Source organism: Piliocolobus tephrosceles, chromosome X, assembly GCF_002776525.5.
Source record: "Piliocolobus tephrosceles isolate RC106 chromosome X, ASM277652v3, whole genome shotgun sequence".
In the NCBI taxonomy this organism is placed as follows: domain Eukaryota; kingdom Metazoa; phylum Chordata; class Mammalia; order Primates; family Cercopithecidae; genus Piliocolobus; species Piliocolobus tephrosceles.
This window is the reverse complement of record NC_045455.1, coordinates 3552380-3567091: the sequence shown is the minus strand read 5'-3', so window position 1 is coordinate 3567091 and position 14712 is coordinate 3552380. Positions and strand designations below refer to the sequence as shown.

At 44.5% G+C, this 14712-nt stretch overlaps 1 protein-coding gene and 1 non-coding gene across 2 annotated transcripts in view; both read left to right on the top strand.

The window, feature by feature from the left end:
• The window catches only part of COL4A2 (collagen type IV alpha 2 chain), a 199989-nt gene that overhangs the window by 108032 nt on the left and 77245 nt on the right, over nucleotides 1-14712 (top strand). Inside the window, exons 5-6 of the mRNA XM_023217645.2 lie at nucleotides 11219-11353; nucleotides 11438-11482. Coding sequence (XP_023073413.1) covers nucleotides 11219-11353; nucleotides 11438-11482 — 180 coding nt within the window. The remainder of the gene's footprint in view (nucleotides 1-11218; nucleotides 11354-11437; nucleotides 11483-14712) is intronic.
• Nucleotides 756-859, top strand: LOC111546387. Its single transcript, XR_002732770.1, has one exon. It is a non-coding gene; the product is annotated as a small nucleolar RNA U13 (small nucleolar RNA).

The window sequence follows — 14712 nt, the reverse complement described above, 5'->3', positions numbered from 1 at the left end:
GGGGAAGATGCCCCCAGAGAGCCCGTGCTTGAGTCACATCCTCTCGTGCCCTTGAGAGCCGCAGGCAGTGAGGGCTGAGTGTGCCGTGGCCCCCAGGTTCCAGAAAAACTGGCCCAACCGCTAGGCACTCAGACTGGAGCGTGGAGCGCACTGTGCCAACATGGGAAGGGGTGTGCCAGGGCAGCAGGGGACAGAAAACCCCGACGGCCATGGCAGGGTGGGGTGTGGTGACTGGCAGAGCCTGCAGAGCTGACACGGTGGCTTGGGGGCAAAGCAGACAGGGCTGTCAGAGCCCCCCCCCCACCTTCCCTTCACAAATGAGACATGAGCCGGCAGTGCTCAGTTGTGGGGAGCAGCCCGGACCGTGACGTGGGACCCTCAGCGTGTGGGACCCTCGGGGCGTGGGAAGCAGGTGTTGCTGCATGCAGAGCACCACTGGGTCCAGGTGCTGTGGGTGAGAGGCTCATCTCTCGGGGCTGTCCCTTCACCTGTCTACGTGAGAATTAGACACACTCTGTGGCTCCCAGACCTGCCTGTGAATCTGAAGTGCTTGGGGGCCTTGCTGAAAACATCAGTTCCTGACTGGGTGGTGGCTCATGCCTGTAACCCCAGCACTTTGGGAGGCTGAGGCAGGAGGATGGCTTGAGCCGGGGAGTTTGAGGCTGCAGTGAGCTATGATTATGCCACTGCAGTCCAGCCAGGCAACAGCAAAACCCTGACTCAAAAAATATGTATTACATATATATCAATTCCCTGTCCTTTTGTGGGTCATCAGCATGATGCTGGGGCGTTCACACTCGTGTGTGAGACATGCCTCTCTCAAAACTTGTTAAGATGTCAGCACATGACCCATCTCACGTGAAAAAATTAAAAAGAAAAAAACAAGCAAAAAGAAAAATACATATGTAAATTCTTCCCAGGCTCCTTCCCTTGATTCCTAAACTGCTAGACCAGAAAATTCACAAGGTATGAAACTCCCCGTAATTGGTACTTTGGCGGCCAGCCCAGGCCAGTCCTGGGACAGGGACCACTTCAGAACGATCACCCAGAACCCTGTTAAAATGCAGGACAGGAGAAGGCCCAAGCGCCCTGATTGCTAATGAGCCCCCAGGTGACTCTCAAGCTGCTGACCCCCGATCTCTCTCAGACGCCCCAGATGCTCTCTGAGGTCCCTTCGAAGTCCAACATTTTAGGAAGCCTTTGGGAAAGTAATCAGTTACCAATGGCAAAGAGCGGAGATGTAAATGTGAAAAGTGATACTATCTGGTCTAATTTCAAATGGCTATCACTGTCTATAATCTATAAGACTCTTGCTAGGGAATGAGGCTCATGTTTGCCTATTAAGGAAGACAAAGGTTGTTTTGTATCATAATGTATAAGAAAGAAATATTCTTTTATCCAAAATAAAATGAATCCATACTCTAGGTAAGAACTTTGGAGCCGTGTTTCTCTTTAGTTTCTGTATGGTAGAATTTTTTTTGTTAATTCTCTTTTTCCCCTGTCTTTCGGTAGCAGCAACACGCTGGGTGAATCTCAAATGCATTGTGCTAAGTGAAAGGAGCCAGGCTCGAGACGGCACACTGTATGGTTCTGTTTCTGTGAGTGTCTAGAAAAGGCAAACTGCATGGAGGGAGAAACGTGAGGGATGGACCGAGGTTTGGAGAAGGGAGCATTTGATGACAAAGGGGCGGCACCCAGAATGTGGGTTGATATGGAGCTTTTCTGTCTCTTGCTAATGATAGTGGTGGTTACACAACTCTGCATTTATTAACAACACACCAAATAACACACCAAAAATGTGAGTTTTATTGTATGTAAATTAAAAGATAAAATATTTTTTAAAGGAGTAAGAAAACGAAGTCAATATAAAATAACAGATAAGTAGGCAGTAGCCAAAGGAGAAGGAGGACAATGGTGGTTATCAAGCATTTTCTAACAACAGAAAAGGTGGAGTTCTATTTAAACCGTGTCCTATTCAGGAACATTTCAAATAAAGATAAGAGGGGGAAAAAGCAGTACATCACAGCCAGTTCAAACCCCCTCCCCATGCCCACCGCTCCACCCTCGGCTCATAACCTTTTTTCTTAGTTGGCCAATGTGGTGTTTGCTTGTTTTATCATAGCAGAACCAATTCAATATAATGCTGACTTCAAGAATGTTTTTCTCTCATATATATATAGACTGCTTTTCAGTCTAAATGCAAAATAGATATAACTTTTGGTCCTGTCCTTGGGCTGTGCCACAGATACTGAGCAGTCACCCTGGAAGACAGGCGGCCTGCTTGCTCAGCTCAGCGGGAGCCCGCCTTTGGAAGGCTGCCCACACGCCTTTCCTCTCTGCTTCCACCTGGGGCAGCCTGCGGGGCTGTTAGCTGCTTCCTACCTGCAGAGGCGCATGGGGTAATGACAGGCACATGGTGCAGTGGGAGCACACCGTCTCGGCCCTGAGTCATGCCATGCTCTTGGGTGTGAAGATGACCTAAGAATACCAGGAAAATATTGGCACGTGCAGTTGGCACATGAAAATTAGTAACCCGCAAGTGAGGTCATCAGTATAGACAATTAACTCTTGTAATTGCCAGTCATCATGTAATCCTGGTAGCTCAGTAGTTGTCCCCTATGCTAATTGTCACTCTCTAACCATGTAAGTGGAGGCCACCGCCACAGCATCCGTTACTTCTTCCACGCTGTGTGAGGGTGATGCCCTGGGCATTGAAACACTGCGTGTCAGCGGTGCTAAATTCGCAAGAGCGTTTCATGCCCGTTCGAGGCCTGACAGCCAAAGCTCTCTGCACATGGAGCCTGTGACTCCAGAATCTGCTTCCTCCTGGCCCCTTTCTCAGGTGCAGTCTGGGCTCAGGGCCCTGAATTCATCCACAATCAGACTCCAAGACTTCTTAGAGGACAGGCAGGCTTAGGAAATCACGTCAGTCTATTACACAATGATTCACATTTAGGCAAATGAAATGTCTTTATTGCTAAAAGCACAGAGGTAATAAAAGGCTTTCCCAGAAAATCAACTTTTCCAACACATGCCAGGCAAAATCATATCCAGACTATAAAAAGTTTGGGCTGAAAGCCATTGAGCACAACTGCCCATGTGCTGCCTATTTTTAGAATAAGGCGCAGGGGTTTTCAGACACTGATACCATGGCTGGGGAAGAAGAGATCATCCACTTTTTCTCTGCTCTAAAATGTACACCTACCCCAGTCAAATCATTTCAGATAAAACTATATAATAGCATCTTAGAATTATAGGTGGTACCTTCTGGGATCTGAAAATTTGTCTATGGAGATAAAGCATGACAGAAACCAGCGGCTTCCCAGACTTCGCCTTCACTCCTGAATCTAATTCGGTCCTGACCCACTTTCAGTTCTCCTGCCCTGTGGGCTGTGCCCCAGACAGTTCTCGAAATTTCTGTCAGGATCACCGTCAGACCACATTCCGTACAAGGAAAGCTAGGTCTTGATTTCTTCAGATTATTTCCCTGGCAGACTTTTTTTTTTTTTTGAGACAGAGTCTCACTCTGTCACCAGGCTGGAGTGCAGTGGCTTGATCTCGGCTCACTGCAACCTCCGCCTCCCGGGTTCACACCATTCTCCTGCCTCAACCTCCCAAGTAGCTGGGACTACAGGCGCCCGCCGCCACGCCTGGCTTATTTTTGTATTTTTAGTGGAGACAAGGTTTCACCATGTTGGCCAGTGATCCGCCCACCTCAGCCTCCCGAAGTGTTGGGATTACAGGCGTGAGCCACCCCGCCCGGCCCTGGCAGACATTTTTAAAAAGCATTTGGCTGGACGGTTTTTTCCAAATGTCACTTTAAAGGTATACGCTCTCCTTCCTTTTCTAACTATTCTGTATCGCGTAAGCTTACTTGCAAGAATACCTGGAAGGGACATAATCTCAGCCACCGGGCAACATGCCTGTGATGTCACGGTTTGTCTTCTTCATCTTTGCCTTTACTCAGCTCCTCTTTTGTTTGTTTCTTTTTAGGTCAAGGTTATTGAGGCATAATTGACATACAAGTCATTGAATATTGGCAAATGTATACAGCCATAGAACCACCAGAATCATGCCATAGAGCGGGTCCGTTACCCCAGAAACTTTCCTTGTACCCTCTCAGTTAGTCCCTCCCCTCCACTTCCAGCCCTGGCAGCCACTCGTCTGTTTTCTGTCTTTAGTTTCGCCTTTTCTAGAACGTCGTAAAAATAGCATCAGACAGTAAGTAGCATTTTGTGTCTGGCTTCCTTCACATAGCAGAATGCCTTTGAGATTCAGCTTTACTGCTGCACACATCGGGCACTTTGTTCTTTTTTATTGCCGAATAGCAATCCCAGGAGTAAGCTAATTTAATAAAACCAGGATGAACATTCTCATACGGGTCTTGGTGTGGACATAGGCCTTCATTTCTCTTAGGTATATACCTAGGAGTGAGATTGCTGGGTTCTGCGAACTTGAGAAGAAACTGCCCAACTGTCTTCCGAAGAGGCTGCACCCTTTTGCCTTCCGGCCGGCAGCCAATGGAATTCAAGGTGCCATCCTTCTCAGCTCTTGGCGTGGCCCCTTTTTTCTGTGTATATTCACCATTTTAGTCCATCACAGTTACAGCTCTCTGTGGATTTAATTTGCTTTTCCCTAATGACCACTGAAGTGTAGCATCTTTTCATGTGTACAACTTCTTTGGTGAAGTGTCTGCTCAAATCTTTTGCCAGATTTTGCAGTTGGGTTGTTCATTTCTTTAGTATTGAGTTTTGAGACTTCTTTATATGTTCCGGAAGAAGTTGTTTATCAGATACGTGATTTGCAAATATGTTTCCCAGTCTGTCCCCTGCCTTTTTATTTTTAACAGTATCTTTTGACAATCAAACCTTTGTAACCTAGCCAACTTTTTCTTTTATAGGTTGCAATCTTCGTGTCTTATCTAAGAAACCTTTGCCTAATCCAGACTCACAAAGATTTTCCCCTGTGTTTTCTTCTAGAAGCGATATAGCTTTCGCTCTGACATTTAGGTCCATTTTGAGTTAAGTGTCTGCATATCAAGTGACATAAAGGTGAAGGTGTGTTTCTTTACATGTGGATGTTATTTACTTTGTATTGACACTAGTGCTACAGTCTGCACCAAATAATTTTGGAGGGCAGAAATTCTAAGGGTCCATATTCATTCTACCTCATATAACTGAAATTCTTAATAAATAGTACCCAGGGGTGGGACAAATGTTTTATATACTAAATAAGAAGATAGAGATAGAAGGTGTCTAATTTAACCTCAGCTCTGTGTTGCATGGAATAGGCTGCTGATAGCTGTCTGTGTAATATACTGTACAAATACTAGCCTTTACATTATTATTACCTTGGAACATGCTACTAATTTCTTCTTGCCAGGGTAGTCTAAAAATTGCTCAGAAATGCTAACTCACCTTAAGAACAATGAATATTTCTAAATTGTGGCTAGTGGAATTATTTTTCTAGAGCCTAAAAAGTAGTCCTTTCTGCCTTTTGGGACATACTACATATTTCAAATGTGTGGCAAAGAGCTCACAGAAATTAACTAGGCCTTAGGTTGGAATCCCCGGAGGATCACCAGGAATTGCAGCCTTGGACAGGCCTTGAAGGTCTGGAACACACTGCGGAAGGGAGGGAGGGTCCGCCCTGGGGAATGGAGAGGATATGGGCGTCTGCTGGGCGCCAGTGCCCATAAAAGGTGAGACAGGAAGAGTCCGCTTAGGAAGGAGAAGGGATTTCCTACTATTCAGATTTCGGCTGGTAAGTCATGAAAAGCTCATTCTTATTCTACCAGTAAAATACTGTACTGTAGATTAAAAATCCTGATGTGTAGTGAAGCAAGTTTTATCCTAGGCAACATTGTTTTTATCATTCTCGGATAAATGAAACTCTTTCTACTCCCTTACCCAAGGCATATTTTAAGGTTAATGACCAATGAATGGAAACCACGGGGTTGTGTGATGTGGGGCCCTGACGAATCATCCATCTGTCCACCTTTGTTGAAGTCTGAAGCTGTAGAGCTACACTGCATGTGCCCGTATCTGAACATCTTTTGCCTCTTTTCTCAGAAGTGAAATTCCCCGATTCATGAATGCTGGAGTGTCAGGACCCTGAGCGCATTCTCTCCACAGTCGTGGTATTTGAGTAATGTGGGTTCAAGTCTGGATCTGTTGTCTCCGCCTTTTCAGACTGCAGCTTCCAAAACCAACCCGGATGTCCCATGTGCGCTCCAGCCATGACTTCAGACAGGGAAAAGCAATGTGCAACCCCCCCGTCCTCACAGTAATCAAAATGGATTCTGTCTTGTAGATATCACTGAAGTATAAGGCCAAGACTGATTTAATTAGAAATAATATTTAACCCACATAAATACTATGTGTTCCTCTGCATGACCCAGTAAGCCAGACCTTTCTACTGAGCTCCAGCTCCACGCTTAAGAGGTTTTTCTTATTGAAAGTCATCTGTCTCTTCCCTCAAGAATGCCAGGATGGGGGTTATGGTGGTCTCGTGCGGTGGTTCTCAAACTTTTATATACCAAGGAGTCTCCTGGGGATCAGTTCAAATGCGGATTCGGGAGTTCTGGGGCCAGGCCTGAGACTCTGCATTTATAGCAAGCCCCCAGGTGACACTGACACAGACCTCCCTTGGAGCAGCAAGGGCCTGGTGGAGTCAGCCAGCTCCCCAGAGCTGAGTGCACCCCGGCCAGCCCTAACACTGGTCCCGTCTGAGCCCCGTCCTCTCTCCTCTCCACAGGAGTTCATGTCACTGCATGCAGTTACTGTGGAGATAAAATGAGAGAAACCATGTTGAAAACTTGTAACAACACATCATCTCAAAAGATACAAACATTTAAACGATACTGTTCATTATCCTGCTTCCTAGGAAGTAGTACCTTTACATGGTCTTGTGGTGGGATCAGGGCGGGGGACAGGGGACATGACGTTACCACTCTGGTCCACAGCGTCTGCTGGCTTCTGAGAAGCACTTTGTGGAAATATTGTTCTCAAGGATGTTGGAGGAATATTAGGAGCTTTAGAAATTTTGAAGCTTTTGAGATTTATGCGAAGACGTTTAAACTAGACTCTTCACTTTCTGGGAGTAATTTTTATTTTTAATGTCACTTATCACAAAAGGAAAGAAAGAGATGAAAATAACTTTTCCCGTCGGGACTTTCTGACTGAGGATGGAAGTTGATAAGGACGATGATTAGCACAAAGGAAAACCCTTGGCATGTACCTGGTCCTCCCAGCTGCTCTTTATAGACGCACCACACTTCCGTAGTGGGCAGGAAGTCCTGGGGAAAAGCTCCATCCTGATGACCAAGAGTGGCCTCCTGGGGCCACGCTGTCAATGTCCATTTAATCCCAGCAATGCAGGCTTTGCATTGTGCACAGCGGTGAGGGCTCCATCTGGGAGGACTAAGGTCTAACTCACATTCTGTCCAGGCTCTTCCCAGCCCTCTCTCAGCGGGGAAGCTGGATGGAATTCTGTGAAATGTCCCGTCTCCTCAGAAGCTCAGGATGGACTGTTTAGAAGTGATGCCATCTTGACACTCACTAGAATGGCTATAACCCAAAACATGGAAAATCACAAGTACTGGTGAGGATACAGAGGAATTGGAACCTTTGCGCATTGCTGGTGGGAATGTAAAAGGGTGCAGTCCGTGTGGAAAAAGAAATTTAGTGATACTTGTACACACATATTTACAGCAGCACTATTTAGCAGTTCCACTCCTAGGAACACACCCGAAAGAATTCAGAACAGAGACTCAAGTGGTCACTCATACACACATATTCACAGCAGCACTATCCACAGTAGCCAAAAGAGAGACACCACAGATGTCCAGGAACAAATGAATGAACCCATTGTGGTCTATCCGTACAGTGGAATATTATTCAGCCATCAGTGAGTGAGGTAATGAATCCCAAAAACATGACCACTGAAAGAAGCCAGACACAAAAGGTCACACATCGTATGATTGATTCTATTTATTGGTAAATCCGTAGAGACAGAAAGCAGAGTGGTGGTTGCCAGGGCCTGGGAGGAAAGGGAATGGGGAGTGATTGATTAATGGGTTTGGGACTTCCTTTTGGGGTGAGGAAAATGTTTTGGAACTACACAGAGGTGGTGGCTGCACAACATGGTGAATGTATTAAAAGCCACTGAGTTGTATCCTTTAAAATGGTTAGCTTTATGTTAAGTGAATTTCACTTCAGTAAAAAGAAAAGGTTACAGCATGCTCCAGAAAAGGAAAGACTAGAGTTTTTTATTCCAAAGTCAGACTCCCTAACCAAGAAATAAAGATGAGAAAGGAGTTTACTGACAGTGAAAGGAAAATGAGTACATGATGTGGTTAGCCACTTTCCCCCATCAAAGGGAATTGAGGAAGGGTTAATGAATGCAGATAAGAATGTGGTTTTTATCAATAAGACGTGCATATTTCCATTTTGGTTAGTAGCAGATGTTCCCTTTGAGTTGGCTGTATGAAATAATCCCACTGGTCACTGCTGCTTGTTTGGTTGGCTAAAAAATAATAATCCCACTGGATAGATATGTAGTTTATGGGCAGTAAAAGTTAACAGTCCCAATAAGAAACATTTTATCCCCCAGAAGACAGCCGGTAGACACTAACAAACTGCAAGCTCAACATAGTGAGGGGAATGTAGAGCTTCGTGGCATAGTATGTAATCTTAAGAAGGTTATAGTCTAGCATAGCCACAAACTAAACAAAAATGGGCACCACTGGGAAGGACCCACAAAAGTTGGAATCAAAACATGCTTTGTTCCCAAACTTACAACAAATGTCGGGTAGGAAACCACTAAGCGTTGGAGATAGGACGAGCCTGGGATATCGTGCATCCAGGGCCAGGGCCACCCATCTTCCATGAGTCTTCTCACCTAGGTAGAAAGACAGTGGCAATAGCTTCCACTGTAGAATGTTCTCCAAAGACACTAACGTGCCCAGGCTTCACTATGACGTAGGAGGCCTGAGATCGGGCTGCCCGATGTGACTACTGATATGGCATTGACGGGACTCCTCTGGGACACATGGAGGGTAGAGGAGAACCCACCGTCTCTAAAACTCTGACTTCGGTCCAGATCAGGTTGCCCTGTGGGAGATTTCCCAGCTCCCCTTGGTTTGAGGGGACAGGGGTCCCAAGATTCAAGATACATCGTCTTCCATCCACAGCCTTAATCTGTGTGGTTAGTTTCCACCCCAAAAAATCGTCTGAACTACTTCCCCTGATGCCTGGAGTCTCACATCTCAAGGAATTGCCAGTCAGGAACCGTAATGAATTTGGAGATGAGATCTCCCCACACCCCTCCGTGCTCCTGCCTCGATGACATTAACATTGTACCCTGGGCTGCGTTTTTAAGTTCCCATTTCACTTCAACTGTGTGGATTGCTGAGAATGGCATTATGAACATTCTGTGAAGACAGACACTTCTCAGCTGAACAGTTTACGCAGGAAAAGTTACCTGGAGGCAACAGAAGAAAAGCCTAGAAAAAGGGCTCAAGTCCGCCTCAATCTCAGGGTGAGACAGGAATTTGACATTTCATAGCAAATGGGGCTTGGCAGGTAAAGGTGCCATGTGATGAATCAACAGCAGACTCATTCGTCGCAAGAGGAAATCGGGACATACATTTTTTTAAGTTTGGGCTAGCCTGTAAAATGTTAAAATAGAACTATAATACAATAGTTAGTTCCATCCATAGGAGAGACAGAACTCTCCCTCCCCTCTTTTCTAATTTTTAAAACATTTTTATTGTGGTAAATTTATTTTTAATTTTTTAACGTAACATTTTAAATTTTTTGTTAAAACATATGCATAAAAATATGCATACGTCCTCGCTTATGAGTGGCAGCTGAACAATGTGAACCCGTGGACGGGGAGGGGAACACCACACCCCGTGGCCTGTGGGTGGGTTGGGGGGAGGGAGAGCATCAGAACAAACAGCAAATACAGGCTGGGCTTAACACCTAGGTGATGGGTTGATATTTTATTGTATTAAGTTCCAGGGTACTAATAAAATAGTAACATCGTGGTTACCCTTTGGGTCATATTGACGTGTCTGATTCAGTGGCATTAAGTTCTTTCATGTGGTTGTGCAGCCTTCACCACCAATCCGTCTCCAGAACTTTCTCATCTTCCCAAACCGAAGAAGCTCTGTCCTCATGACACACTGACTCCCCCTGCCCCTCTCGGCCCGGCCGGCAGCCCTCCTTCCACTGTCTGTCTCCATGGATTTGACTGTTCTAGGGACTGCATCTAAGGGGACTCTATACAGGATTTGTCCTTTCGTGACTGGCTCATTTCACTCAGTACAGAGTCCTCAAGGTTCTTCCGTGTCACAGCCAAGGTGACTACTTCCTTCCTCTTTAAGGGCTGAGTGCTGTTCCATTGTGTGGGTGTCTGTCCATTGTTGGACACTTGAGTGCTTTCCACCTTTTGGCTGTTGTGGATCACGCTGCCGTGCACAGGGTGTACCAGTGCTAGCCCCTGCTTTCTACATACCCAGAGGTGGAATCGTGGGACCCTGTAGTGATTCTCTTTTGTAATGTGTTAAGGAGCTGCCAGAGTGTTTTCCAAAGCAGCTACACCATTTCACATTCCCACCAGCAGCACACAGAGGTTCTGATTTCTCCACATCCTCACAAATACTTACAATTTTTTTTTTTTCTTAAATAATAGCCATCCTATTTAGTTTGGACAAACATTTTTATGTTTCAGACACTCTTTTTTTCCCTCCGTGTGAACAAAAGGAGAGATTAACCACTTAAACATCTGAGGGTCATTTTGATATCTGAATGCAATATACATTTCCACACCTACTGTATGCATTATATTGAGGAAAACAGAGATAAAATTGTAGAAATTCATTTGGAAAATTTTTTATACTAAAAAGGCCTTTTAAAAAAAAACCAAATAAGTTAATTATTTCATCCCAACCCAGTATTATCATTTCACAATGACATGACTTTAGAAATTTTGGATAATTTTTTTCTCACATTCCGTATTTTCTCTTCTTAAACTCTATGACTTCTTTTGTTAGCTATCATGGCAGTAGATGGTGGTTTACATATAATGTTCCCTCTAGATTATAACTCTTTAAAAACAAACAAACAAAAAAGTAGTTTTGAAAGTAACCATAACTGATCATGAGTATTTACTGTGATTAATTGAGGAAATTGAACCTATGTTGTTCCCACAGGGTCAGCCTGGGCCAGTGGGCCCCCAGGGGTACAATGGGCCACCAGGATTGCAAGGATTCCCAGGACTGCAGGGACGCAAAGGAGACAAGGGTGAAAGGGGAGCCCCCGGAATAACAGGACCCAAGGGCGACGTGGTACGCACTGCTGTTGTGTTCCCCTGGCCTCATGAGGGTGGCGGGTATCTCAGCCGTGGTTAATTTCATTTGCTTTCTCCATAGGGAGCAAGAGGCGTTTCTGGATTCCCTGGTGCCGATGGAATTCCTGTAAGTTTTATGGAAGATTGAAATTGTCAATCATTGCGTGCATTCTAGGCAATACATTTGTGACTTAGAGAAACATTTTGAATGAGACCTCCTTTTTTGTTTATAACATAAAACATGTGGGGGCTATACGTGCATATTCTCCCCATGGAATTCAGTCAGACAGTGAACAAATTGTTTGCTTTGTAAAGGTCCTTATAGACTTGGCTTCAGAATTGAGACCACTTTACTAAACTGCGCATTGTTTGGGAATAAAAAACTAGAGTGCTATCCAGATATATGCCCTAAAGAGCCAGTCTTGCGATCTCGTTCGAACTATAGAGCAACCTGCATATAAAGTCGTTCAGCCAAGAGCATGGGCAGAATGAAGCCCTGCTGAGCATTCGTGCAGCTTCTCAAGTTCTTTACAGCAACCTCATGTAAAACAAGAAAAAGAAAAGGCATGGTTTGTTCATGAGAAAAATCTCAAAATGCAATAAAATGTGTTTTTATAACCTAGTTTACTTTACTTCTTGTGGCATAAAAAAATAAACAAAACAGCCTGACTCACAGCCTTCTTCACAGGGACCCACAAGCAGATTTCCCAGGACTGGCTTCCTGGCCAGACCTGACCTCAGGGATCAATGTGTTTATCACACGTTCTGACCCGCCTCCCATCCGGCTACTGCTGTGGTTCTGAGACATCTGCTCCACAAACCTCACACATATACACAGATGTGTGTGCCCGTGTCCTGCAGAGGCAGGTTCTGTATCCCCACACACGCACACGCACAGGGACAGAGACTCCGTTCCCAGGCTGCACGAGTAGGGCCATGCCTTGCAGAAGAGAAGGAGGGAATGAGTGAGTGGGGGGCAGTCCCAGAGAACTCATGCGTTTCCATCAGATCTTTAGTCCCACTGTCAAGGAGACATCTGCAGAGCGGAAGGAGACAGGGCAAAATAGAGGAAGTCGCATTTGCCAAGACAAGAGCTGCAAGCCAGTGATCTCAGGGTCACCTGAACGGTGGGCTCAGACAGACACCCGGGTTCACACAGCCCTGAACAAATAAGGACATAACGTTCACATCAGTCAGAATCTTGAGAAATGGACAGACATGAAGAATCTGCACCTTCCAAAGATTAAACAGATTAGGAAAGTATTTTCATATTAATGGTCTGAATCTAAATCACACATTTTTAAACTACTCTTTTGAACTCTTTGGAGTGTCTTTCAGTTTTGTCTCCAGCTGAAATCTGAGTTATAATGGAGTGACATTACGGAAAGCAATTGCAACTCATGTGTACCAGGTTTCCTTCATGTTTCCACTTTATCCTCATTTAATATCAGAGGCAAATGTCTCACAAACTAGGGAGGAACTAATCATCATTTGGAGGAATGATTGTGGTTAGCAGGTGAGGACCATTTCCTACAGACCCTGCTGCTCAAAGGATCCAGTCTCTCTTAACTGCAGAACTCTGATACTACAAATTAAGTTAACATAAATGTCACCTGCCATAAGTAATCAGTTAATGAATGTAGAGTTTGAGGGACGGATCATTTTAGCTGATTAGAATTATATATAAGAAGTGATATGCAGTACAATCTTAGAGTGGTCTCATATCGCAGAGTATCTAATTAGATGTTCAGCAGAGACAGACATTTAACTCAATGGAACTGAAATTTTTATTTGAAGCACAATTTCAAACTAAGATTAAATTGACATGCCATTTCACATAACTTAGATCAGTTCTAAGCAAGTAAGAAAGACCAACAGCAGACAAATAATAGAGAAGAATTTAAACGTTACAGTTCATTTTAAGCAAAAGCATTACAGAATACTAGAAATCTGGAGCAGAACATGTGGAGAGCTGTTTTCTCGAGCTGAAGTGCAAGGGCCCCTTATGTCTTTATTTCAAGGGCCACTAGAGTGCCTCTGCAAACAGATTGAGAAGCTGCCCACAAATGGGGATTCCTCTGGCTCACCAGAGCGTTTTACTGAAGCCCTTCAGATCGCTCATCTGATGGTACCAGTTCAACCAATGGCTGTGGACATCGGAAGCAAAGAGATGTGCAAATAAAAGTTCTACTTTTTTATTGTATTTCTTAATATCATTAAGGTTACAGCACTGTATGTAGGATTGGTTGCGTGGGGTTTTGGAGGTTTGTTTGTTGTGTTTTGTTTTATTTTGAGACAGGGTCTTGTTCTGTCGCCCAGGCTGGAGTGCAGTGGTGTGATCTTAGCTCACTGCAACCTCTACCACTTGTGCTCAAGCAGTTCTCATGGCTCAGCCTCCCGAGTAGCTGGGATTACAGGTGCATGCCACCATGCCTGGCTAATTGTTGTATTTTTTGTAGAGACAGGGTTTCACCATGTTGGCCAGGTTGGTCTCAAACTCCTGGCCTCAAGTGATCTGCCTGCCTCAGCCTCCCAAAGTGCTGGGATTACAGGTATGAGCCACTGCGCCCAGCCAAGTTTGTTTATCTTGACATTTTCCAGATTCCTCAAAGTAAATATAAAAGACATCCCAATGATCTCAAAAATCACTCTGGAATGTATGTTTGGTTTATTATCAAGAAAACTAAAAGTTTAACAGTAACTACACAATAACAAAGCATATGGCTAAATATCTATTGTTTAAAAAAACAGCAAAACAGGCTGTGGCCAGGTAGTGCATAAATTATAGATTATTAACCCAGCCCCTGTAATCTCCTAGAACCAGCTTAACACAGTGAAAATGCCCACAAATTTAACCTGAGTCTCTCTAGTCACTGCAGACACTTGGCTGTGTTGCCTTTCCCCACCCCGACACATTTCAGAAAACCTGACATGCTTCATATGCGTGTTTAAAATCGAAAAGGTCATGTTTCCCAAGAAAGCAAACAAGAGGCAATCAGTTCTTTTAAATATGGCAAGGCCACTGATAAAATCACGTTGTGGGTGTGTCTTCTCTGTTTAGGATGTGGATCTGTGAAACTCACGATCTAAAATTCAGTTGGGCACACCTGATAAGGACCTCCCTGTTATCCCTGAGAAGGAGGTAGCTGCTTCTAAAATCTTTTCTAGAATTTCTGAAATGTAATTTTACTTGTCCCTGCTAATAGACAGTCACTCAGCTAGTGAGACAGAAGAAACCCCAACAGTGTACTTCTTACCCAAGCCCATGTAAAGCAGAACTTTGCTTCGAAATCCTTTCCCTGCTTGGAACTATACCTTATGCCTTCACTGATTTAATCTTTCATTCATTCATTTGTT